The sequence below is a fragment of the Hipposideros armiger genome, unplaced genomic scaffold (genome assembly GCF_001890085.2).
Source record: "Hipposideros armiger isolate ML-2016 unplaced genomic scaffold, ASM189008v1 scaffold_480, whole genome shotgun sequence".
NCBI classification, from domain to species: Eukaryota; Metazoa; Chordata; class Mammalia; order Chiroptera; family Hipposideridae; genus Hipposideros; species Hipposideros armiger.
In genome coordinates this window covers 853317-879950 of record NW_017731830.1, presented here as the reverse complement: position 1 = coordinate 879950, position 26634 = coordinate 853317, and the positions used below count along the sequence as shown (strand labels likewise).

Genomic DNA, 26634 nt, shown 5'->3' with positions numbered 1-26634 from the left:
GGCTTCTGGACGGCCGCTCACTGCAGCTGCTGGCCGCTCACGCTGGCTGCTGGCTACACACGGTAGCCCATGGCAATTCACTGCAGCAATGGCTGCAGCCTACGTCGTCGCAAGCGACTCACGGCAGCCCAGCTCCAGGTTGAGCTATTGTTCAGCATCTTAGCTGTACAGGGCAGTGTCACTCATATGTGGGATCCGAACTGGGGCCCTCTGGCGTCCCAAACCAATTCTTAACCAACACGCCACTCGGCCGGCCCATTATTATATTTTTAAAACAATGTTTGGAAAGAACCTTCATGGTAGCGGTGACAGGCAAGACCTTAAGGAGGCTGCAGGATTCAGGACTCTGCTTACCCAGACGGGGCTTCCCCAGAGTCAGACCCCTGCCTCCCCATGGCAACAAGAAAGAAATTGAGGTCATTTGAAGCCCATCATCCTCGGAGCCACTAGAGTGATGACAGCGTCCTCCTGCACGCCCAGCCTCCGGTGGCACAGCAGCAGATCTGAAAGCTCCCTGGGAACAGCCATCACAGCCAAAGTCGGGGAGGGGAGCCCAGATGCCAAATTCCTAACAAAAACACCATTTTCAGAACTCCCATGCACTTTCCGCATCATCTCCTTTGCACAGCAGCCACCAGCGGTGCCATTGTGCACCATTTTCCAAAGGAAGCTGAGGCTCAGAGAGGCTAAGAAGCCAGACCAACAGATGTTAAGATGCAAAGCTGGAATTTGAAATCAGGACTCTGGGTCTGGCCGTAGGACAATGCCCATGAGTCAGGAGGCTCAGCTTGGCCCCCCAACACTCCTCGGGACATGAAGGCCTGAAGTCCAGGCAGCCAGGCCTCACTGCTAGAACCTTAAGTGTTTGTGGGGTACCCTCCTCTCTACCTGATCCCCTACCTGGCCGCCCGTGCTCACCTGGACTGATGCTGACATCTGTATATGGAAAGACCTGTGTAGAGAGGAGGGTCGTCAGGGTGGCCACAGCCCACAGCCCCTACCTCTGCATCCTGGACCCTGAGAAAGCCACCTCCCAGTCTGAGTGGAGGAGAAAGGCCCTTCCCCGGATGAGAGCTTGGGTCTGGGGTGCTCTCCTGGGCGCAGGCGGGGACTGTCCAGAGCTCAGGAACCCCGTCTCCTCCTCCTCCTCCTTCCGTTCCCTCCCCCCTCCACTGGAGACAGCTCAGAGTGACAGCCTGAAAGCTACCCTGGGCCAGCCCCCTTCAGAGAGCTAAGAGGAGGCACAGCCCTTGGGCATGTGATGGCTTCTCTGAGACTCAGTTTCCTCCTCTGTAAGATGGGGTAATAATGGAGCTCACACCCCAGCCTGTCCAAGGATAGAAAGCATCTCGGCCCCACAGAAAAAACATAAACCAGAAGGTAAAAATACAAGTGCACAGGTCTCTTGGGCCAAAGCCAGCTCACCCACGGATGTGGGCTGTTTGCTCTGTGTCCCAAATGATCTGTGTTGATATGTGATGGCTGAAGGTTTTGCGAAATCGGTTCAAGCCCCTTCTCTGGATGGAAATACACAAGGTGTTTGTTACATGCTTAATCCCAAGTGTGGTCCAGGAGGGGCCAGGGGCACCCACATCTCCTGGGAGCGCATTAAAAATGCAGAATCTCAGGCCCAGCCCCAGACCTGCTGAACCTGAACCTGACTCACTTCCCAGGGGGGACTCATGTGCACACTAACATTTAGGAAGCATTGCTCTAGACAAGGGCTGGCATGTTTTTTCAAAAATTCAATTTTGAAATAAAAACTGTATATACTTAAGGTGTACGACATAATAAGTAGATATACATATTCACAGTGAAATGACACTATGGCCAAACTAATTAACATATCGTCTCGTCACGTGGTTGCCTTTCCTTTGCGATGCGAGTGCCTGAAAAATCCACTTGTAGCAAATTTCCAGTATTCGGTACAGTAGTAGCTATACAGCCATCATACTGCACATTAGATCCCCAGGACTTATTTAGCCTCAGTAACTGTAGCTTAAACTTCTTCTGTAAAGAGCCAGAGAGTAAGGATCTTAGGTTTTGCAGGCCACATGGTCTCTGTCACAACTACTCAACTCTGCCAGAGGCTACAGGGAAGGACCTGGTTGGGTTCCAATACAACTTTCTTCACAAAAACAAGCAGTGGGCGAGATTTGGTCCACTGGGGCATAGTTTGCCAACCCGCTTTAGACCTCAAATTTACTGACCAGAAAGTAGATCATGTCTTCGGTATATATTTTCTGGCTTCTTAAAGTGTATTTATCATGTCACGACATTACCCGCCCTCCCCACTCCACACACACACACACACACACACACACACACACACACACACACACACACTCACACACGTACTGTGCTCATGGTGGCCTGGGGATTCAGTGAAGATCTGTTTCTTTTTTCTTTTTATCTGTCTATCTATCTATCTATCTATGATCTCCTTTAATTTCTTAGCTTTTAAAAAATGTTGTTTATTTATCTATAAAACTAAGCCCCCTGCCCCTTTACCACCATTATAAAAAGGATAATAGAGGCTATTTCATTCCATGGCCTTCCATTCTGGAAGAGCTGTGTTCAAATTCCAGACCTGCTGCTGTGTGACCACATACTGATTTTTTTTTTTTTAGCTGGGCCATCCTGCCACCTGTTGGCAGCTCAGCAGCAGCTCAGCTCGGGCCAGGAATCGAACCGGCGACCCTGTTGCCCAGAGCTTGCACTCTTGAGCAAGCTCTTAACCAACTGAGCCACTCGGCTGGCCCTTCACATACTATTTAACCCTCCTCAAGCCTCAGTTTACTCATCTGCAAAATGGGAACAAATCAATACTTCCCTCACACAAGTGCTTAGAACACTGCCTGATACATCATAAGTGCTCAATACTTGTTAGTTACTCTTATTAGATCACCGTGGACCCTCGAAAATACTGTATAGGAAGGTATAAAGTTGGGCAATAAAACTCCTTCCCAAAGGATAACTCTGCCAACCTCCTGGGCAATGGCTTCCAGTCTTTCTTCTGGGCATACGTTTTTAGGTTTTACACAGCGGTGATCATTCCTGAGTGATTAAATGCCATTAAATGGTATTTTTGAACACGAAAAGGGGCAGGTAGCTCATCAGCAGCGGAAGAAAGGCCGCCCAGAAAGGAAAAGAATCCTTTCTGTGCCCTGCAGTGGCTCCCAGCTTTCTGGGAGTAAACTCTCAGAGCCCAAAAGAGCTGTTCCTGGCACCCTGGGGCCCATCATGTTGGAACAGGGCTGGGCAGAGATGGCAGCTTCTGATGGTCCAGGAAGGTAGACGGATCCTGACGGGTTCTGGATCCCAAGAGGTCAGGGAACTCAAGGATTGGTCCTGGGAAAACAGGCTTTGAAGCTTCACACCACAGCACCTACCCTACCTCCTTCCTTTGAACTCAGGTCCCCACGCCCCTCCCCCCAAGAGGGCAGCGTGTAGGTCATCTGTGCATTCCTTAGGAGGAGGATGCTAATTAAAAGGAGTGGGTAGCCCACAACAGGGCACCTTGGGCCCAGGTTGCTATAGAAACCAAGTCATTCCTTCACCCTTCTGCACATTTCCACCCCACCCCCCACCCCCGGTTTCCTGACAGACTTGATCCTTGGACATGTGGACAGCTCTGCCATCCAGCCTGCCGCTGGTGGACACGCCTGATGTGTGCCGAGCAGAAGCCGAGGGGTGCTGCGTGCCGACTTTGCAGGCACCCTCCCGGCTAGTCCTCATCGACCGACCGTATGGGGTAAGAAGTGTCACCCTCCTGCAGATGAGGCGGCCAGCCCAGCAGGACCGTGAGCCACACAGCGCTGGTTGCATTTCCTAGGGCTGCTGTCACCAAGTACCACAGACTGGGCAGCTCACACAGAAATCTGTCTCCCAGTTCTGGAGGCCAGAAGTCCAAGACCAAGGCGTGGGTGGGGCTGGTTCCTTCTGAGGGCTGTGAGGGAAGGACCTGTCCAGACTTCTCTCCTTGGCTTGTAGATGGCCACCTTCTGCACCTCTTCACACCATCTCCCCCCTGTATGTGTGTCTGCTCCTGTGTCCTAACTTCCCCTTTTTATAAGGACATCAGCCATATTAGGTTAGGAGCCATCCCAATGACCTCACTTCAACTTGATGACCTCTGTATAAAGACCCCATCTCCAAAGAAGGTCACGTTTTCAAGTCCTGGAGGTTAGGACACCAACGTCTATTTATTTTGTGGGGATGGGGGGGACACACAATTCAGCCCACATCAGGCTTCAGAGTCAGGCGGGCCTGGGCTGGCATTCCGGCTCTATCGCTCACTCGCCACTATCTCACTAAACCTTGGCTTCCTCCTTTGTTAAAAGGGGAACCACCCCTCCCACGTGGGCAGCTGCGTGAGATGTCTGGCACTTTACCGGGTGCTCCATCAGCCCTCTTGTTATTAATGAGGGCAGCAGATGCCAGGCACGCCTTACCTCAGAGCCCCTGGTGACCTGAGCTCCCCTGGGGCTGCAGTGGGCCAGACCACGAGCAGACCCTTACCTGAAGGAGCACACGCCCTCCCTCATTCTCTGCCCGGGAGATTCCTGGTGCTGTGGGAGCCCACTCGGCCCACACGGGAGTCCTGAGTGCCAAACATGTAATGCCTCCAGAGGCAGCCCTCAGGGCCTGAGGGATCAGAGCCAGCAGTTCACTACTCCAGCTTCTCCATAATGATAATTCTCACGTGTATCCCACGTGGGTCCCGGGGTGGTAGTGCCTCAGCAGCCCACAATGGCCGTTAATATAGTCTTAATCTACTTTTCTCCTTGCCCTGACTTACTCTTCCATTTATGCTTCCTGGGGTCACCTCCCAAAAAAGCTATCTGCAGTTAGGTCTTTGCCTCAAGGTCTGCGTTTCAGGTAACGTGGGGACCGAGGCTCAGAGAAGTTATTTGCCTTGTACAAAGGGCACATGAGGGTGTGGTGGGCCTGGACTTTGGACCACAGTCTTCGGCTCCGAGGACCAGGGTCCCAATCCCTGAGTTCCCACATCTCATCCTGAATGCCTGCTATGTCCATCCCTCATCCTGCCCGTCCTCGCACGCTTTTATCCTCTTCTGTACAACCACGGTAAGGAAGCCATGTTATAGAGAAACATTACCTTACTGAGACCTCCTTTCTGCCCCCCTTGACCTCCATGCCACCTCCGCTCCAGGTGGGACATACCAGAGGGCCCCAGGAGCAGACCCTGCAATGCCCAATGCGGCTAGGAGGGGTGGAGCCATCTCAGCCCAGGGGCATTTCCCTGGGTCAAGTCCTGAGCCGGGCATGGCCAATATAAAACTAAATAGCTGTGGATCCTGCCCTGAACAACTGGACAGTTTTATAGAAAGGGGCCTCAGTTTGCTCACCTGGAAAATGGGGGTTACAACGACCACATCAAGATTAAACAAGACTGTGCACATACTGGGCCTAGCACTCACACAGTCAGGTTCTGCTAAATGGTGGCTGTTATTAACAAGAGTTAAATAGAAACATAAGCTTCTTGCTGTGGGGAGGCCAGGAAGGAGCTGTTATCTGTCTTAGGAAATCAGGAAGTGGCAAATTTAAGGCAGGTCTTGATGATCAGTATGAGTTGCGACTCTTAAGCTGCTGGGAGCCATGTTGTTCATTGAATGCAGAGCAGCCTGGCCAGGATACAAAAATAGCCCTGACGGCCTCGTCTGAGCCTAACATAAATCCATCTTCTCTTGGTTTGGGTTCTCTTATCAGTCATCAGATTAATATACGGTAGTGTTTCAACTGTTCTTCCTTTCAAGACCACATTCTGAAGTCACCACAATGTCCAGCATGAATGGCTGTCTGGTTCAACCTGCCGCGGCCCTAGAGTCTTCCTGCCGAGGTCCTAGGTACCAGGGAGCAGAGACGAGCCCTCCCTGCTGTGTCTGGTCTCAATTCTCGACCCACAAAAGCCGTGAGCATAACACATACAGGTGCTTTGAGCCCTGAGGATGGTTCGGGACGCAGCAGCAGTAGCCGAAACACCCTCCCACCTTCTATGCCCCGGTATTCATGAAGAAAAAGAGAACTCGAATGAATGCATGGCACAAATAAATAATCTTTAATTTCAATAAATAGCTCCCCAGGATACCAGACAATATACTGTGGGAAGAGACACAGAAGCATCGCACAGAGAGAGGTCTATTCTAACTACACTAATTCCTTAGCGTGAGAGAAATGACTCTGCTTCACACACAGATACAGGGAGGTGCTCAGAGCATGACAAGGAGGCCATCTTAATCCATGTCCCTGCCCTTTGCAGGTCTTCCGCGAGTCAGAATCACCATGATTTGGTCGAAAATGTTGCTTTTGCTCTATCATATCCTATTTTCTTGACATATACACACGCTACTGTTATTGAAGGTGGGGTCTTGACAGACAGGACAACACTGGGTGAAATTTCACTGATGGGAGACGCAGAGAGAAGGGAGTGGTCAGGATTGAGGTCCTGGCCCACTGCCTGGCTCGCCAAGAGGACACACACACACATACGTTCACCTGTGAGGGCACACGCACGAGAACATCCACATACATGCCCACAGGGAGTCCCCGGGAATAAGCTAACACAAGGACAAGTTCAGATCAGCCGGGAGCGGTTTCTTATACTGGGGTATATTTTTGTTGTTGCATTTGGTTGCCCAAATAGTCTAAACTACTTATCACGTCCACGAAAGAGAAGACAAAGTACTTACACTTTGGGGGAAAGGTATCAGGTTCAAAGAACCCCAGGGAACAGCAGCCTGTTCCAAAGTCACCCAGCGGGTGTGCATTTGGGCCAAAAGTCTTGGAAAATGTCATCTCGATGGAGGCTGGCACCCTTTGGGAGGCCCTCTTTCTGGCCTGAAGGTTGAAAGTGCATTTTGGGGCCGGGGTATCGACAAGAGCAAGCACTGCCAGTAAGTCTCACAACAGAGCCCCTCAGCTCACGGCATATGCACGGGGCTTCCGGAAACTTCTCAGGCCTCGCTCATGGAGGGCAGCCATTTCGTGATCAACAGGCAGCTTCCTCTCGGCTCTGAGAGGATCTGGTGTGTGAGTGTGTGTGTGGAGAGCATGTGAGATGGGTGTGGATGTAACAGGTGACACATTTTTTGTCTTCAGTTTTCTTCCTTTTTTTTACAAACGACAGCTGCCTTCCCTGCAGCTCTCAGGTCACCTCCAGCGAGGCAGGGGACACGCGGTCACACTCGGCCCGCGACCTCAGGCTGTGCCACTGCTCCACGGCCGTGCGGTGGGTGTTGAGCATCCGTCGCCAGTGGTTGGATTCGGAGGGGCCTGAAGAGTACTGGCCAATGACAATCCTTCCGATGAAGTCATTGCTGCTCTTCATGTTGTGACCGAACACTAGGGAGTCACAGGAGCGAGGGTGGGGTGGGGGTGGGGAGGACGAGGCAAGAGGAAGGAGGGGAACAGGAGGCAGGAACAAGACAGAGGCCGTTAGTTTACACATTCCTCACCTGCAGGCACACGGTCCTCGCTTTCAGGACACTGTCTGTTTCTTTGAATGTGTCTGATTCCCTCATCTCATCCTCCCAGGAGTCTCTCTGCTCCTGTGGCACCGGGTTCCTGCTGTCCCTCACCAGGCCAGGCATGTTCCCGCCTCCCAGCCTTTCCATTGGCTGTTCCTTCTGACGGACAGGTGCCCTCCCTGCAATATGCAGCTGGAACCTTATGTCCCGTTGCCTCACCATGCTGCCTACAGAGCTCAGTAATTGGATAGTCCTAGTGGAAGAGCCAGCCCGTCACTGGAGTCCAGGTGAGTGGTTACACTAGGGTTTCTCCGTCACGACACTGTTGGCATCTGGGGCTGGCCTGTGCATTGCAGGAGGCTTAGCAAAACCTCAGGCTTCTACAGGCTAAAGCCAGTAGCACCTCTCCCTCCAGCTGTCACAACCCAAAATGCCTCCAGGCATGGGCAAATATCCCTGGGGGTGAGGGGTGGGCCAAGTCATTCCAGATGAGAACCACTAGATTAAGCTGTGGGCCACGGGGCCAGACATCCTAGGTGAATCCTGGCTCTGTCATCTGACTAGCTCTGGGATGCTGAGGCAAGAGAAGGCACCAGCAGCCATTCTGAACTCAGGCAGTTCCGTAGGAATCTTAACAGTACTTGACCCCACAAGTCGTTGTGAGGTTTCGAAGAGATAACGTGTGTCAGCCTGTCAGCACAGCGCCGAGCACACAGTCAGTACTCCACTCATGTTATACTGCTATTTCGATCCTAAATTTCCACTCGTGTTACACTGCTGTTTCGATCCTAAATTTTCAGCCCGTTGACCTTTTTAAAAAGAGATGTCCTGTTTCCTCTGTTCCAGGCAACGGAGGCACGTTTCCTGAGAGAAACGGCTATGGCAACTTCTTCTACCCCTCGTTGTACTGCACGTCTCTTTGGAAGGCTTCTCTGTTCATTCCAGTACAAGCTTAATTTGTGTCTTTCAAGCCTAATGAGACGGTTAGTTTGATTCATCTTCCCAGCCAAGTTCCGCCTAATTCTTTATCTGCGTGTGGGTAATGCGGGCGGGCCATCTCGCCACCGGCAAAGCAGGCTGCGTCTGTGTTATAAATGAAGGGCTACAGGATGGGAAATATCACTGATTCCCCCAGTGTGAGCTGAGCAAAGGCAGCTGGATCCCGGGAGGGAGGCCGCAAGGCCGATTATCAAATACAGCTTGAATGCTAATGAGCCTCGGTTCTCCCCTGTGGGGTTCACATCATGAATTCCAAATGATAAAAATGGGGTGGGGAGAAAGAAAAGATGAAAAACAAAACCAAAAACCCCATCCACTGTCTAAAAACCCAAAACACCTAGAGTAAACTAGGCTACGCCATCTCCGTACCTGCCAGCTCCGCGGACAAAAATTGGACCATGTATATTTTTTGTACATGCAGTAAAGTGCCCAGTATGCATAGGTGGACCTCACTGACATGAGAATCCCTTACAGAGGGAAAAATGAGGAACGGAATCTTTGCTTAATAAAGGAAACTGCTAAGGATAGATACAAGGATAGTTCCTGTGGGGTGAGGGAGGGGGTGGTGGGAACCAGAGCCCCCAAGCCAAATCTGGCCTGCCACCTCTTTTGTGTTAAGTTTTATCAGAACCTAGTCAAACCCACTTGTTGACGTAACGTCCACGGCAGCCATTCCATTACCGCAGCAGAGCTGGGTTTTAACAGAGACCGCGGGGCCCACCAAGCTGGATGTATTTACTACCTGGCCTTTTGGCCTTTTCCGGAAATGTTTGCTGATCCCTGCTCTAGAGTATTGTTTGTAAGGATGAAAAATGGAAATAGCAAGAATGTCCATGTGGAAGGTGTGACTGAGGTCGTCTGGTCCCCTGCCCAGGCCCTCAGCCCGCCCTGCAGGCTGCCCGCTGCTTCTGTGGTTGGGGTCTGAACACAAGCACCCATGGCTCTCTGCACGGGTCACAACCATCTCTATGCCAACAGTGTGATTTATGGGCAGGGCCTTGGGCCCCTCAATATCAACTTGACCGCTGAAGGGACAGGAGACTATGGCCAGCCACTTGGACGGTCAGACGTGCCTATGTGGCTAACCCCCACTCAATATACTGGACGCCAAGGCTTGAGTGAGCTTCCAGCTGGCATCACTCTGAGCCTAATGCCTGACACCTAGGGCGCTGTCCCTAGGACCCCAGTGGCCCTGTCCCTATAACACCTGCTCTGTCCTGGACTCTGCCCTGGGCATCACTCCCCTTTGCTGAGTTCGGTCTGTATCCTTTCACTGTAATAAACTATAACCATGAGTGTAGCAGCTCCTCTGAGCTCTGCGAGTTCTAGTGAACCCCTGAACCTGAGCTGCAGATACCCAGTCATCAAATGCCCCTGACTGGCCTGTCTCCCTTTCCTCTCTCATACCCCCAGTCTCTTATCAGAGCTTCCTGGGATCACCTTCCGAGCAGCCTGCATGCACCCAAATCCCTGTTTTAGGATTAGATTTGGGAGGCACCCAGACTAAGGCTGGAGGGGACTAATTTAGATAATTTCCGATGTAACAATACCATGGAAACCAATGTTGTTAAAAATGAGACAGACCTATATATACCGACAGAAAAGTCTCCAAGACTATTGCTAGGAGACAAAAGCAAGTTGCAAAACAGTCTATGTAAACAACCTCTTTTTGTTTAAAAAAAATATTAATATATAGAATAGAAAACAATATCTGGAGGGGTGTTCACCAAACTGTTGAGAGTGGCTCTCCCTAGGGAGGGTTGACAGAGGGAACTTTCTGCTTTTTGTGTTGTGTAACTATGTACCGTCTAAGCTTCTTACAAGTCATATTATTTTGGAAAGAAAACAAAGGAAAAAAATAAGTTGCTATTAGAGAAGCCACATCTAAATCGCCAGAAGGGAAAGCAGGCTAAAGGAAGTCTCAGAGCCTATGCTCTTTCTCCCAGTCTGCAAAGTAACTTGGCTTTCGTGAATCACTGGGCCCTTGAAAGGTGGGAGCTCTCGAGTGATTCAGGCTTTCTGACGAGAAGCAGGGGCTGCAGTGGCCATCTGAGCTAACTGGCACCTTGCGGATCACTCTGTCAAGTTATGGCAATCAAAACAGTTTTTTCAAAACCACACATGTAAAACGCAAATGATAATAAGCTGAAGCTGAATAAAACCGACGATTTCTATTACAAAAGTTGCCTGGGAGGATATCAGGATCTGCCATCACTGTAGACCCTAGGGAGTGTGTTGTCGGAGAATAGGGAATGAAGACTGGACTCGGGCAGAACACAGAAAGGGGCTCAGAGACAGTGGGCCAGGTACCCCTGCCTCTTCCACGTGACAGATCGGGAAACCCAGTAACTGAGCCAGCTGGTGATAAAATTCACAGGATTTGCAGCAAATAACCTTCAAAGGAAGCAGGTTTCTCATGACTAGATCCCCACATGCCTCCTCTGTAGAAACAATCGCATCTAAAATTTCAGCTGGAAGGCACCCCAAATAGCCCCACTGGCTCACTGTATTGCAGTCACTAGTACGTTACGAGCAGTGCATGTGCTCCAGTGTACCCCAGGCATCCGGAAGCAACCTTCCAACACCCTGTACAATCCAGAAGAGTGGCAGCAAGGCGTCTGAACAGAACAGATGTCACCAAGTCCGTGCACAAAACCCAAGGAGAGGGCTTCTCACGCTTTCTCTAAGAACCTATGTCCTATTCATGGATTCAGACGTACTTCGAATAAACCTGGGCCTCTGATTTCCCCAACTGCAGTCATTTGAATTAGTTTAGTGGATTGTAGCTGCCAGACAGATACTAGAACTTAATGAAGCACATTAGAAGGGGTCATTGGGTGAAGGGCGAGCAACCCTTCACTCCTTCATGGAGCCCAGGGACATTCACTGAGATTGGGCTCTGAAGAAGCACGGAGAGTAACACTGCTTTATTAAGCACCTACTGTGTACAGCCCAGGGCAAAGCCATCATCTTCCCATCAGCCCTCTGGAGTGGGGTTCCTCATCCTCGACACTCCTGATGTTTTGGGCCAGACATTTCGGGTTGTTGGGGCTGTTCTGAACACTGGAGGATGTTTAGCAGCCCCTCTGGTCTCTCCCCAGCTGTGACAACCAAAAGTATGTCCAGACATTGCCCAACATCCCCTGGGGGTATAACCTCCCCCACTGCTCTAAGGAAGTTGCTATCACTGGCCCATTTTGCAGGTGGGGAGACTGAGGCCCTCAGAGGCAGAGGAAGATCATGCTCCGCCCCAGTCAAACTCCAGCTGCCCTGAGTGAGTCAGGGGCAAGTTGAGTCTTTCACATGTTGATATTTTCTGTAAAGCTGAATTTGTTCTTCCCAGCAAGCGCTAAAGTCTTTTGCTTGCTAATTTAGTTTGCCAAGATGGTTCTGGAAGAGAACCTGGATGTCTTAGGGTGTGGGTGTGATAAACACTGCAAATTAAAGGGAACAAAAATCTCGCTTTACCAACCACAGCACTCACCAAACGCCCATTTGACACATTTGGTTCACAAGGTGAAGCCCCCATAGCAGCTCCAGCCTGACAGCACGGTGCAGGGGTGCCCCGAGATCACAGCTGGAACCCGCCTTAGCACTGCCTCCCATAACCCACCTCTTGGGTGCGGGGTTGAGCTGCTCCCATATCTGAAAAGGTGCTCTAAGCCAACAAAACCCATCCCGGGCTGTTTCGTGGTCCTCCCTAACTCCTCACTTCAGAGGGACCCCCACACTTCATCAGGATGTTCATGAGTCATCCATCTCAACCCTTGGAGGCGCCCCAAAGGAACCGACACATCCCTGTTTCCTCCGCCCCCCAAGTTGGCTCTGACACACCCCAGTAAAGGTGGTACCCGTTCTTTTTCAACTTTTGCAAACCTTCCTCAAACTACACTACTCCCACTTTCTTCTCTCTGAAATCTCGAAGCTGTTTCAGGATTTTCTTCACAACAAGGTTGCTCATAGCCCTTCTCCAGGCCTCAGTTTCCCCAGTTACACATTGCCTGGGTATGTGTAGGTTTTAAGGCCCCTTTCGGCTACATTTCTTTAGTTCTAAAGAATTTCATCCATGACTTAAGGGTGATGTTGTTCAAGCTTTCTTGGCTCACTTTGTGATTCATAGCAGCTGCTCAGACACAACTTTTTTTCTCTGTGTTTTTCCTTCCAACAGTCACAGTGACAATTTAGATAACAGTGTTAAAATAGTTAAAAATCAGCCATACCGAATCCTGAGTTCTGTACCGCAGGCACCGAGCAAAGTGCTTCATATACGTGTCTGACTGATTTCACACCACAATCCTATTAGGGAAGGCACTGTTTATATTGGGTTGTTGGAAAAGTCATGATGCATTTTTGCAACGAAAAACATAGAAAAAATACATCATGACTTTTCCGACAACCCAATACTATATACATCCCCATTTTGCAGACAGGGAAAGTAGAGGCTCAGAGTGTTAAGAGGTTGAGGGCCCAGGGTCACACAGCCAGGACATGGTCCAGCAGGAACTGACACTCAAAACTCAGCATCATTTCTCCTTCTCCCATCTCCCCCTTCCTCCCTTCCACTGACCCTGACATGTGACAAGGACAAGATGAGCAGAAATACACTGCACCTGAGTGAGTTTGGGGGGAGTCAGGTCCTCAAGCCAGCGTGCAAGGCAAGAGGTGCCAACAGTCAGAGTGGCCCTCGAAAATCCCTCCTGAAGGTGCCGTGTAGACCTTCCCGCCATCTTTCTAAGGCCCAGCCGTCCCATTTGCCTCCAATGACTGAATGGATGGCTGCTTTTCCAAACAAGCAGCAGACAAGGAAGTTGGCTTATGGTTAGGGACTATTGATATGAACGAGATAATAGCACCTAGCACGTACACAGTACGTATCACGTGTGTTTCAACTACACAACTCTATTTACAAGTATTATTATCATCTCCTTGGGCTTAAAGGACACATGCTAGTATCAGGACCACCTTGCTGAGGACGGACCTGGAGAGAGCCCTGAGGCCTCGACACCAGCGTGGGGCATTCGGGAGAGAAATTCTGGGATCCCAGGACTTGGAGGTGATCTGGGAAGGAAGACAGGGGCTCCACGTGGGCATGTCAGCTCAACTCGCCTTCAGACCCCTCACTCTATTTAAAAGGACGAGGCCCAGGGCGGAGGCCCGTTTTGCCCATGTCTACGGGCAATGCTGGCTTAGAGTGAACTGCTGAATTCCATTCATGGAGTGGCTCTCTGCAGGGGCCAATTTTGTCCCCCGAATTTGACAGTATCGGGAGACATTTGTATTGTCACAAGTAGGGTGGTGGTGGTACTTTCCAATGGACAGAGGCCAGGGATGCTGCTAAACATCCTACAATACAATGCACCAGGCCAGCCCCACACAGAGAAGGATCTGGCCCAGAATGTCCACAAGCGCCGGGGCTGAGAAACCCTGCCTGCAGGGAAAAGCATGTGGGACAGGGTTCCCTCCACTGATACCCACTCTTCCTCCTCCTCCTCAGAGGCTATGCAGATTACAGGGAAAATAGCTGGGAGGCTTGGGGGAGGGCAGGACAGAGGTCACATCGGCTGAGCTGGAGAGGGTTTGGGAGCCTGACACTGATGGAATTCCAGAGCAAATGCAGGGTGAGAGAAAACTGGGCCGTGGAGGGAGGGGCTTCTGAGAAATGTCTCCAAGGCTTACAAACGAGATCTGTTTCTCCTTCCTCAAGATACAGAAGTCAAAAACTGCTATTTCTTTTAAAACTCCCCTGGACCACTTCTGTCTCTGTGTGGAAGCTGAGCCAGCCGTGCCGAGCCTGCGTTTACGGAGGCGACATATGGGTTGAAGAATCACTTTCAGATCTGTGTGTGAATCACCCTGTCTCAGAGGAAGTGTTCAAAGTGTGACTATAAAGTAATGTGTGCTTGTTTTTACACGAACAACCCCAACTGACACATCTGAATGAGGACCGTCTTGTGCATTTGTTTTAGAGGTGCTGGCATTGCTTTGGGGGGGGGGCGTTCATTACAAATGGTCCTCAGGAGATGTCATAAGACACCTGTTGAAGTTTTAGGGGGATAATCAACCCAATCTTCCCCCCTCCATCTTCTAAAATAATTGAGAACATAAAGCAAAAAATATCATGAACATGCAAAACACTTGTGAAAGATGACATGAGTGGAGCCATATAAAAACTGAAATATAGAACCTTCATCCCATCCGGCAGACTCAGTATGACCCCAGAAGGGTCAGTCAGCTCTCCCTGGGGGGAGTGACTAAAGGGTAGAAGAGAATAAATAAAATAATAGAAGGAAGAAAAGAGAGCCCAGAGGTGTTACTTGAGTGCAGGAGTAGGCAACCTTTTTCCTATACAGGGTCAAACAGTAAATGTTGCAAGCTTCTAGGCCCACCTGGTTTTGGTCACAACCACTCTGCCATTGCAGCAGAGAGCAGCCACAGATGCTATGAAATGAATGGGCGAGGCTGAGTGACATAATAAAAAATATGTACTGGTCTCTGCCTCTACTTCCTGACACAGAGCTCCTAAAACCCTTGTAATTTCCTGAGTGGCATGGGTCATAGGAGCATCTTTTGTTGTGTTTGGTCTTTGTGCCGGTTCTTATACAAGAGCTTCTAGGACCCCTGGAATCTTAAGAGCGATAAGAGTGCCCTTTTGTGAGTGAGATGACGGGTGACTGGGGTCTCCAGGTAGCTTCAGGATCAGGGGGCTGACTGCCAGGAAGACCAAGGCCTTATCAGAGGGTTGGACCTTTCAGCCCCACCCCCAACCTCTGGAGAGGAGAGCGGCAGACTGACGTAATCACCAATGGCCAATGACTACATTAATCATGCCCACGTAATGATTTTCTGTATGTATGTGTGTGACACTTCAACAAAAAGTCAACTTTAAAAAACAAATGAGGGCCAGCAGAGTGGCACGGTGGTTAAGAACTGGCTTGGGGGGCCGGCCGAGTGGCGCGATGGTTAAAAGCTGGCTTGGGACGCCAGAGGGCCCAGGTTCGGATCCCACATATGAGGGCCAGTGACACTGCCCTCTACAGCTGAGATGCTGAACAACAGCTCAACCTGGAGCTGGGCTGCTGTGAGTCGCCGGCGACGGCGTGGGCTGCAGCCCCTGTGGCAGTGGGTTGCCATGGGCTACCGTATGTAGCCAGCAGCCAGCGTGAGCGGCCAGCAGCCGCAGTGAGCGGCCGTCCAGAAGCCGGCGACTGATCTGCCTCGCCCGGGAAGAGCGCAATGATGGTGCCAACTTGGGCCAGTGAAGCAACGTCCTCCACAACTAGACTGAAGAACAAAAAACGACAGCAACTTGTCTGTTCCCCTTCCCCCATTCCCCAGCGCTGTTCCCATCCCCCGATTCCCTAATTAAAAAAAAAAAACTTTAAAAAAAACAAACAAAAAAACCACAAATGAATGGGACGAATATCTGCAACTGACCTTGCAATGTATGAAAACATGAACTGAGAGATAAACAGAAGGATGGATAGAAGTGGGATAAAGCAAACAGCAAACGTTCATGGTAGAATTGAGGTGGTGGAAACGCTGACTGGACAAATCTTTTGATGGCTTTAAAAAGTTTCTTAATAAAATGCTGTGATAAACAAACAAACAGCTGAATTGTCCTCTTTTATAGCCTTACTTGCTTTATGACCCAAATATCAATCTCTAGATCTGTCTAGCTAGTCAGTTCATAGGCTGGCCACAGATTTACAAAGAATAAAATCCATCCATTTTTAATACACAATTGGATAAATTCTAATCATCAAATACGAATGTGGAACCACCACCACAATCAAGATACAGAGTAGTTCTCTCCCCTAAAAAAGCTCCCTCTTGCTCCTTTCCCTACACTCCCTCTCTATCTAAGTGGGCCCTGGTCCCAGGGAGTCACAGATCTGTTGCTTCCTGTCACTATAGTATTTTTCCTTTACTAGAATTCCACAGAAATGGAATCTTACAGTATACGGTCATTTGCATAAAGCTTCTGCTGTTCATCCACGTGTATCAGTATCTCGTTCCTTTCATTGCTGGGCAGCATTCTACTGTACAGATATACCACAATTTGATCATACAATCACAAGGTGATGAGTAGTTGCACTGTTTCCACTTCTTGCTATTACAAATAGAAGTTCTGGGAATAAATGCGTACGTGATTTTTTTGTAAACGGTCCTCCTTTCCCGTGTAAGCCCTTCAAGTCACATACAGGTGACATGCACCCATAAGCCGCAAGGTAAGGGAGGGGTAGAGATCTGTCTTAAAAACACGCTGGCCCTCTTTCCACGAGGGCCCCCACCCTGTCCCACCGAGCGGCTACAGTCCACCTGCCCAGGCCATGCCACCTGGGAAACGGAGTTTGTTTGCAGAGCAAGATGTTTCCATTGGCCCCCCGTTTTCACAGGTGGGAACAGGGAAGCCCTTTGCAAAACCTGCACAGATGAGCGCAAATTCGCTCAGCAGGCTCTGCCTCTGGATTCTTCACACTCAGGCAGCTAGAGAGGAGCCACCGGAATGATGAGAGGTTGAAGTGCCCTAAGGAGAACAAACAGCCTCACACAAGCACATAACAGGACCTGACTGGCGCGGAGCCCAAGCCCAACTGCTCCTCACAGCTGCTGGCAGAGGTCACCACCCCACCCCGCAAACTCCAGGAGGCTCGGGCTCAGGGTGTCTCAACCGCAGCACCAGTGAGGTTCTCTGTTGGGGGCCGTCCTCTGCACCATAGGCTGTTTGCCAGGATCCCTGGCCGCTACCCACCAGATGCCAATAACGTCCCCTGAGTTGTGACAACCAAAACTGCCTCCAGACATTGCCAAATGTCCACTGGGGGACCAAACCAGCCCCGCCTGAGAACCGCTGACCTAACTCCTTTTCTCTGCAGCAGGGGCCCGAGGCCTGCCAGCCAGAAGGTAGCTCGTGAGTTCTCTGCAAAGACAGCTCGTTAGGTTGAATTCCCTGAGCCTGGAATTTGGTGGGGTGCAGTCCCCATGCTGACACTGAACATGAACTCTAAGGCAAGAGGCCCCTAGGGAGGGAGCAGAGCAAGCTTTCTCAGGGCCAGGCTGCATACCTGGGGCACTTGGGGGCACTAGTGTGACTCTGAGGATGAAATGATTTAATTCATGTGAAACACTTGGAGCACGGCCTGGCACGTGAAAAGCAATGTATACACGTTTGCTACTATTATTGTTAAAAAGTGAATGAGCAACCCTGAGGTAGGTTTATTACATGCGTGTGAAAGATGGAAAATGGGTCCCGCTAAGATCTAGCAACCCAGCTCTGGGAGTCCAGTTTTCTGATGTCTATGCCAAAGGTATTTTCACCACAGCCAAAGGTTGCCTTGGAATGTAGGGAGACTGCTGACCCCACCGGTAGCTTGGGTCCTGCAGCCTCCGGCATTTTACAGGTTAAGCCTTCTCCCACTGATGGGCAGCTCTGGGTTGGTGAAGTCAGGACGAGGTGATGAACAGAAGGGATGTCTGCAAAGGATGCTCCCGGTGTCTGATTTGATTCCATGCATAAGCCTTCATCTCACACCCACCCAGGTGCTGGCCTTGGCTGCTATGCTGGCTGCTTCCGGCTAGCCCTGAGGCACAAGGCATAGCTGAACCCGGCCTCGGCTGGTGATCTGTCTCATCTACCAGAGCCATCTAGCTCAGGGCTCAGGCTCTGCAGGGCCACGTGACGCTGGATAAATCCCCAGCCCCCTTATGCTCTCCCCCATAAGGATTTGCCTGGAATGGGGCACCAGCTAAAGGCACCAAAATCAATGAACAGCCATGCGAATAGAACAAAATCCCCAGTGTCCTGGCAGCTGGTCCGGCTTCAAAGGCTGTCATTGGAACCCAAAATGAATGTTTAAGATCCAGTCAAGTTTACCGCCTGGGTGGACTTGGGCGGCCTCAAGGAGCTCTCTGGAGCGGGGTGCCGCTGCACTGTGGGCTCTGTGCTCTGGAGGGAGAGCCCCAGGGTGACAGGCCTCCGTTTCCTTCTCCTGTCCACCTGGCTGGAGGTGTGCCTCTGCCCACATCCAGGTTCAACGCCGCAATCCACCGAGCCCTCCCTATATGCCAGCAGGGCGTGTGCCAGGCACATCACATACACCGTTTCCTTTTGTCCCCACAACGCTCTGTAAGGTGGCAACTGAGATCTACAGACAAAGCAATCCTGGGCCAGTGCAGGCAAGTAACTGGTCAAGATGGGGAACAGTCCTTCACAGCGAATCCACCACCGCGTTCTGTTGCCTTTGGCACCAAAATGACACCCCCCCCCAGCAGCTTCTCTGGAGCCCACGTGCCACCTCCCTGGTCCCAGGGCCACTGTCACCTCTCTCCTGAACCAGCGCCACCGCCTCCCAGGTGGTCACTGGCTTCCCCTCTTGCTCTCCTATAACCCATTCTCCACCCAACAGCTGGAATGATACTTTAAAACATTATCCAGATCATATCACTGCCCTGGTCAGACCCTCCAAAGGCCTCTCCATGCACTTCGGAAAAAAACACATACTCGTGACCTCACAGTCTCTACCTGATCTGCCCTCTGCTGTTCTTCACACTCACACTCGGTCCCTGCTCTAGACGTACGGAGGCCATGAGGGAGAAGAGCAAGGGCCTTCTTGCTGTTCAAACTGTGGCCCTCAGACCAGCATCAGTGTCACCCAGAGCTTTTCCGACATACAGATGCTCAGGCCCCAGCCCAGACTTACTGACTCAGAATCTGCATTTTAAGAAGATCCCCAGGTGACTCATACGTACATCCAGTGTAGTGATTAAGGAGGAGGAAGGCTCTGGAACCAAACAGCTTGAGTTGAAGCTCGACTCAACCACTCACCTGCTGGATGACGGCCCACGTGACTGGTTAGTAACTTCCTGTGCCGTGAAGAACCTTCCTACCCAAGGAGAGGTCCGGTTTGGGCTCCTGGCTCCCGGGAGGTGGTCTCCAGGTCCCTGGAATGCCCTGCAGGAGTGCCTTTGTTTGCCTGAGGGCTTTGGCCACTGGACAGTAACAATGTGGTTGATGATGGAAGTGTTAGGGTCACGCAGTGTCAGCTCAGACCTCTGGAAAAACTAGCAAGTAAAGCTGTGAGCTGGACCAAGGTCAGCCCACGGACAGGACGTGGCTGAGCCCCAGTAAAAAGCGGACGCCAAAGGCTCGGTCCATTCTGTGGTCGGCAATACTCTGCATATTGTCACTGTTAAGTGACAGGCGGAGGTAACACTGCCCATGACTCCACAGGGAGAAGATGACGGAAGCTCTGCGTCTGGGTCCCTTGCCCGGTGTGTCTCTTTCCCGGGCTGATTTTAAAGTGCACCCTTTCGCTATCATAAAACTGTAGTCATCAGTAGTGCTTTCCTGAGTTCTGTGAGTCGTTCCAGTGAATTGTTGAACCTCACGGTGGTTGAACCTCAGGGACCCCAAATTGGTAGCCAACTGGTGCAAAGTAAGGGTGCTTCTGGGGGTCCCTGAACCTGAGGCTGGTGTCTGAAGTGAGGCCAGTTTTGTGGGGACTGTTCTCTCAGGCTTTGCAGTTGGCTCCGAGCCTCAGTTTCCCCCACTGAAAAGCAGGCAGAAAACCGATCATACCTTACATGTTTGCTGAAAGAATGAGAGAACGAACGCGCAAGAGGTTCATGATACATGTAAGTGCGACTGTCCCCATTGCTCAGACAAGGAAACTGAGGCACAGAGATGTAAAGCAATCTGCTCATAGGCACAGTCTGAAACCAGGTCTGACCGACTTGGAAGCCTCCGCATGACTTGCTAATGCTTTCTGGGAAGGGAAGGACAGCATGGCTAGGAGGGGCCCAGCAACCTGGTAAGGAACTCAGGGGTTCTTTGGGGGAGGGGGGCGAGTTGCCCACCCCCATCCCAATGCTCCCCACTGCTTCTCTTCTCTCCTTCTGGGATTCACATGACATGACTATTAGGCTTTCTGATATCACTCCATAGTTCTCTTTTTTCCCCTGCTGGTCCTTTCCCCTAATCTTTTTACTTTTGTTTAGACTGCATTATTCCTCCTGATCTGTCTTCAAGTTCACAGGCTCTGTCTTCTGTTTTCTCCATTCTGCCATTGAGCCCCATTCAGTGAATTTTTTTTTTCCTATTTTGCTTTTCCATTCTAAAATTTTCATTTGGTTCTTTTTTATATCCTTCATTTCTCTGTTGATCTGCTGATCTCGTGTACCCTACTAATCTTTTCAATAGGGTTCACCGTTACTTCTTGGAGAATGCTTATAACAACTGCGTTCAAGTTTTTGTCTGATAAGTCCAATGTCTGGGTCATCTTATGGTTGATGTCTACTGATTATACTTCCTCTAAGAATTTGACAGATTCTGCAGGTCTTCAGAAATCAAGTAATCTTGCATTGTATTCTGGACATTTTAAATATCATGTTACGAGACTCTAGGTCGTGTTTAAATCCTATTTAACACGTTGGTTTTTTAGCTGTAGCGGGCCATCGACCAGGTTAGGTCCAGACCTGCTTTCTGTGTGCTGTTGTTCCAGTGTCAGCTCAGTTTTCAAAGCCTTTGCAGTGCTATTTATTGGGTTGTCGGAAAAGTCATAACGTATTTTTTTTTCTATGTGTTTCGTTGCAAAAAGGCATCACGACTTTTCCAATAACCCAACATATTGGTCCCTCAAGTGTGTCCCCCAGGGGCCAGCTCTGGACCTGGGTGGGGTCTTCCCTGCACTTCGGTTCTCAAAGGCTCTGATGTACAGCTGAGGGTCAGATCCACTCATGTGCAGCTGGGGAGCGAACCCAGGAGCTTGTACGTAAGTTTAGGGGCTCCCTTCTTGAGCTGCCTCCTTTCTGCAATCGTCCCAACACCCTGGCTCTTAGGGACTCACTTCCATGGCCCTTTGGCTAGAAATCAGAGGCTTTAATATCCCCACTCTGCCTCTCACTTTTTGTTACTGGGTCTGAGTCCGGATCCACGTGCCAACTGCCAACTCCTTTTGCACACTGCCAACCCCGGGGCACTGCTGGGAGCACAGACCGGTCTTGGTTCTGTGATTGGGTTGGCACAGCTTTACATTCAGTCCCTGGCTCCCGGACACTGTACCAGCTGGCGGCTTTGGGGTGATGGCGATTAGGTGAGGAAGATGCTGGGGAGACAACTACAGGCAGCCGGGCTGAGCTATCAATCTCAAAAGTGTCAGTGTTTCAACACATTATGATTATTAAAACAGCAGGTATGATTTTCCAAGTGGCTACTCCTGGGATGGATGCTGATTTGCCTTTAATTCCCATAAAAGGAATGATTTGCTACATTTCACACAACAGAAACCTGGGACTCAGAGAGGTGGAGTCATTTGCTTGAAGTCACACAGCTCATTAACAGTGGGGTCAAGATTCAAACTTGTCTAATTCCAGGGTCCCCTCTTTTATGGCAGAGTCCATCAGTAATATCACCATCACCATCATCATCATCACCATCATCACCATCGTCATTAATCTGTTGTTGTTGTTTTTTTAACTTTTTTTTATTATTGGGCAACAGTGTGTTTTTCCAGGACCCATCAGCTCCAAGTCATTTTTTTTTTTTCAATCTAGTTGTGGTGGGCACAGCTCAGTGGCCCATGTGGGAATCAAACCGGCAACCTTGGTGCTATACACTCTAACCAACTGAGCCAACTGGCTGCCCCAATCTGGTATTTATTGAGCACCAACTATGTATAAGGCCCTGCCTAAAGCTTTTTAAATGAAGTATTGAGATTGGAAGAGTAGAACAGAGGAGCAAACTAAGGTTCAGAGAAGGGATATCACTTGCCCAAGGTCACACACACTTGGTAAGTGGTAAAGGCAACATTCGAACCAAACTGTATCTCACTCCAATCCATACTCTGAATAGCCCCAGGCGACCACCTCTAGGAGGCAGAGCTGGGCCTGGTGCCCAGGGAGTCGGGCTGGCAGGGGAGAAGACAGAGGCTGCAGAGAGGAGGCATAGCATGGGCGGGCTGGGGCCTGATGAGGGGGAACATCTGCACCCCAGAACAAACCCACAGCACCTCTCGATCTCAAGAGAGTTTCTGGCTCTCGCAGAATGGCTAGGTCCCTTGCATGCTGGCTGCTTGGATACTGGAAACCCTCATCTTCTCCACTGTCCGACTTCCTAAACTCCGACATGTTTTCAGCATGTCCTCTGGTGCCCATTCGACCCTGGGGTCTCCCCAGGCAAAAGGATGGCAGGACGGTGCTCCAGACCTCCCATCTCATTCTCTACCACACCTCCCCACCCAGCTCATCTCACCAGCAGATTCAATTAGCCAATTTGAAACTACAGCTGCAGAAGGCGAAGCAATTATGGAAAACAGACTAGGTGCTTTGGAACCCTCGCGGAGGGGCCTGGGAGGCCTCCAAGCAGGCAGTGGAGCGGGGCGGAGGCAGAACAGTACCGTCAAAAGCCTGCCAACCCAGCTGCACAACAGAACCACCTGGGAGCCCTGGAAACTGCAGCCCCTCCCCCAATGCAGATGCCCTGGCTGACTCAGTTGCTCTGAGGCCTGGGCACCAGGATTTTTAAAAGTCCCCATGTAATACGAATGTACAGACGAGGTTAGGAAACCTGATGGTGACTGCTTCTTTTTAACAGGTGGAATGACTGTCACTCACCCTGCTGTACTTCCTGGGGCTTCTAAGTATTTGGCCCCCCAAGTGTGGTCTGCAGACCCACGGTAGCTGTCAGACATACAGAGTCCCAGGCCCCACCCCAGACCGAGTCAGAATCTCTATTCTAACAAATCACTGGGAGATGCCTATGTGTGTTCAAGTGTCAGGTGCTATGCTCGCTGGTCCTAGCCGGTGACACTAAGAGGTGACAAAAGCAAGGGGCGTCAGTCGTAGCCTGGTTTTCCTTCTCGCTGTGCCCCAGCTGCCCGGCACCGCTTATCCCCAACGGGCCCCCTCTAAGCCTCTGCCCAGCTCAACTGCTGCAGCAGCGGCCTTGAGAAACCCTAACGGGACAGGTGGGCAGCAGGGAGCAGGCCCTCCACACTGGTCCCCAGCAGCCTGTCCCAGGAGTGAAGCTGGCCTCTATTTCTCATCCAGGCCTCAGTTGCCCTCCTGGGCTGGAGCCCTGCCTGTTCTCCATTCACCCCTACAACCCCCTACAACCTTTAGCTCCCAGCTCACAAGTTACCTCACTCCTTGGCTACACTATGGCCTATTTCTCTCCTTCATAACCGAAGCCAATTCACAAGGAAATCACTACTGGTATGACATGTGATCAATGTCTGTCCCCTGCTGGAATCAGGCTCGATGACAACACGTGTCACGAATGTCCGCTTCCCTATTGAATACGCAGCATCTAGTGGACAGTCCTGGGCATACAGTAGGTGCTCAAAGAAAATCAATGCATGGCGACTGACACCTGGCCAGCTCCTAATCCAGGGAGCTGCCCCCCCCCCACCGCCAATGCTCCACTTCAGGGGTTCCCCCATAGGCAGCATGCTCCCACTCCTGCTTCCGTAGGCACGAGGAACCTTTCCAAGGTCAAGCGCCTCTTGACCAAGTTCACCAGATGAGTAAGTTTTGCTTTTCAGGAGGCCAGGAAGCCAGGGTACTTCGGGGGAGCAGAGGGAGTAGCATGACGTAATATCTAGATCCTTCTGCCCATGCAATTAGCCCCAAAACTTCACCTCCAAGCAGAGAGCTGTCCTCTGATGTTCAGGGACGGGGGAAACGGGGACAGGAAGACAAGACAATATCCCACCTAGGTAAGTCTGAAACATGTTTTTCCTTCCCTTTTTGGGTTTCCCACAGAAACTCAGCCTCTAAGTTGACGAAGTAGGTGGAACCCGCATATATTATTTATGTTATCTATTCCCCGCCTTCTTTCAGAAAAGCCATAAGGTGGCATCTGGCTGCATTAATTTGGCGTCCTTCTAGTAATAATAATAACAGTTAATACCTAAGGTGCACTTTCTGAGCCTTTATACATAGGAAGCCATGTTGGACTTGAAAACAACCCACGGAGGTAAGGACCATGGTCCCCATTTTATAGACGAGGAAGCTGAGGCACAGAGAGGCCAAGGAAAAGCCAAAATCACACAGCGGACCTCCAGCATCTGGCTCAAGGGTCTAGCCCCTGACCTCTGTACTCACCCCCTCAGAGGGGCAATGAGAGAACGGTGACTTGTCCCAGGGAGGGTCCGGCCTCAGCAACCAAAAACCACTCCGAACCGCTCAGAGGAATGAACTCTGGGTTCTGGGGAGCTTACGCTGCGACTCTTTTCTTTTTCTTTCTTTTCTTTTCAAATTATAGTAAAATACACGTAACGTCACATTTACCATTTTAACCATTTTTAGTATACAATTCAGTGGCATGAAGACAGTCCACCTTGGTGGACAACCATCACCGCCTTCCAGCCCAGAATCTTTTTATCTTCCCAAACTGACCGCGGACCCATCACGCACTTACTTCCCGTTGTCCCTCCCCGCTCACTGTATTCTACCTTCTGTCTCTTTGAATTTATCTACTCCAGGGATCTCATACAAATGGAATCACAGTATTTCTCTTTATAGGTGGCTTACTTCGTTCAGCATAACGTCCCCAAGCTTCCTCCATGTTGGGGCAAATGTCAGAACGTCCCTCCTTCTTAGGGCTGAATAGTATTCCATTGTGTGTATAGACCACAATTTGTTTATCTATTACCCAGCCATCGATACACAGCTGGGATGCTTCCACCTTTTACGATTGTGAATAATGCTGCTGTGAATATTGAGTGTACAAATGTGAGTCCTGCTTTCAATTCTTTTGGGTACACACCCGGAAGTAGAATGGCAGGGTGGTGTGGTCATTCTCTTTTGAATTTTCTGAAGAGCCACGGTCAAGCTGCATTTCTTTTCTTTTCTTCCCTACTTCCAATCGCAGCCCAATCACCTCAGTGGCCAACCCCACTCTCTTCCCAGAAGGCCTGCGGACTGCCTGGTGCTGTCTCAGGGGCCGAAAAGCAATCCCTCCCCCCCACCCAGCTCCCTTTTCTTTTAAACTTCAGGTGCAGAAACCACCTGATTGAAAACTACAGAAGAATCCCACACAAGAAAGGAACTGCTCAGAAAGCCCAGCCCCGCTAATCACAGGCTTTTACCAGGATTCTCAGCAAACGCTTAAATTGTAGTTCAGCCCTCCTTTTGTTAGGGAGTGTTTGGAAACAAGCTAATTAGCTGGGTTTCAGGTCCTTAGCCTGGAGGTGACAGCTCTTTCCCATAGCTGATAAATAAAGCAAGTCAGAGCTGTATGGACTGGAATTCAGGGGAACTGTAGCTCTGCCCAGATACATACCAGCTCAGTCGGCAAGTCGTTTGTTATTCGAGCCAGTGCCCTTCCGTAAAAGGCCACCCTAGCTGGGATTTCCACTCAGAGCTGTGGTTCTGAACCCTCACTGAGGATGAGAAATACCTGAGGTGCTTATCAAATATAGATATATATATACTGGGACACTTTGGACAACGTTGCTCAAGCAGTAGTTCACCATCATCAGTAGTGTCTGGACGCTGATGGGAGCCACTTTGAGCGCCTCTTGTCATTGCAGAAGTCAAACGTGACTTGTATTCATCTTTTGTTATCGGTATATATTGAGTATTAGCATTTTAATACAGTTTTCCTTTCTTAAAATGTATACTTCTTTTGGCACCCTCTGTATATAGAGAGTGAGCAAGCCCAGGACCCCGGCTTAGCCCAGTTCAATCAGAGGCTATGGGGCTAAGGTCTGGCCACTGGTAACCTTTTAAACCTCCCAGCCATCCTTCCGTCCCTATAAACAACATTTTCAATGGGCTTTCAACCTGAGGAGAGGAACCCCTGAGGTAGGGGGCTCAAACCCCAATATTTAAACAAGAGAAGCAGGTCTTTCACGAATGGTGAGCACGGTCCTTGTCTGATGGGCGCAGCTGACGAATGCCACCTCCACTGCAGTAAGAGCTGTGTGGAGGGGGAGAGGCTGGGTATGTGCCTCTGGTCTGAGGCTCCTGCCTCAAGGGGTTTACATATGGGGTTCATAAACCCTCTGACCTTTCTGTACATTTCCTTTCCTTCTGTGTATTCTTCTGGGGAGGGTCCTCCAGAGTTCTTATCACATTCTCTGAAGCGCTACTACCCCCGCCCCCGCCCAATGAATAACCCCAACTTTTATCATAGCAGATCACA

At 50.4% G+C, this 26634-nt stretch overlaps 2 protein-coding genes across 10 annotated transcripts in view; both read right to left on the bottom strand.

The window, feature by feature from the left end:
- The window catches only part of CLEC19A (C-type lectin domain containing 19A), a 16404-nt gene extending 15395 nt beyond the window's left edge, over positions 1-1009 (bottom strand). Inside the window, 1 exon segment of the mRNA XM_019666887.1 lies at positions 919-1009. Within this exon segment, the coding sequence (XP_019522432.1) occupies positions 919-1009 (91 nt within the window).
- Positions 1010-6067: 5058 nt separating this feature from the next.
- SYT17 (synaptotagmin 17) overlaps positions 6068-26634 on the bottom strand; it is a 60510-nt gene continuing 39943 nt past the window's right edge. For 8 of the 9 annotated variants that reach the window (XM_019666878.1, XM_019666877.1, XM_019666873.1 and 5 more), the window contains exon 8: positions 6068-7365. In XM_019666878.1, the coding sequence (XP_019522423.1) occupies positions 7169-7365 (197 nt within the window). In that variant the 3' untranslated portion in view covers positions 6068-7168. The remainder of the gene's footprint in view (positions 7366-26634) is intronic. The other variant, XM_019666870.1, reaches the window with a different exon arrangement.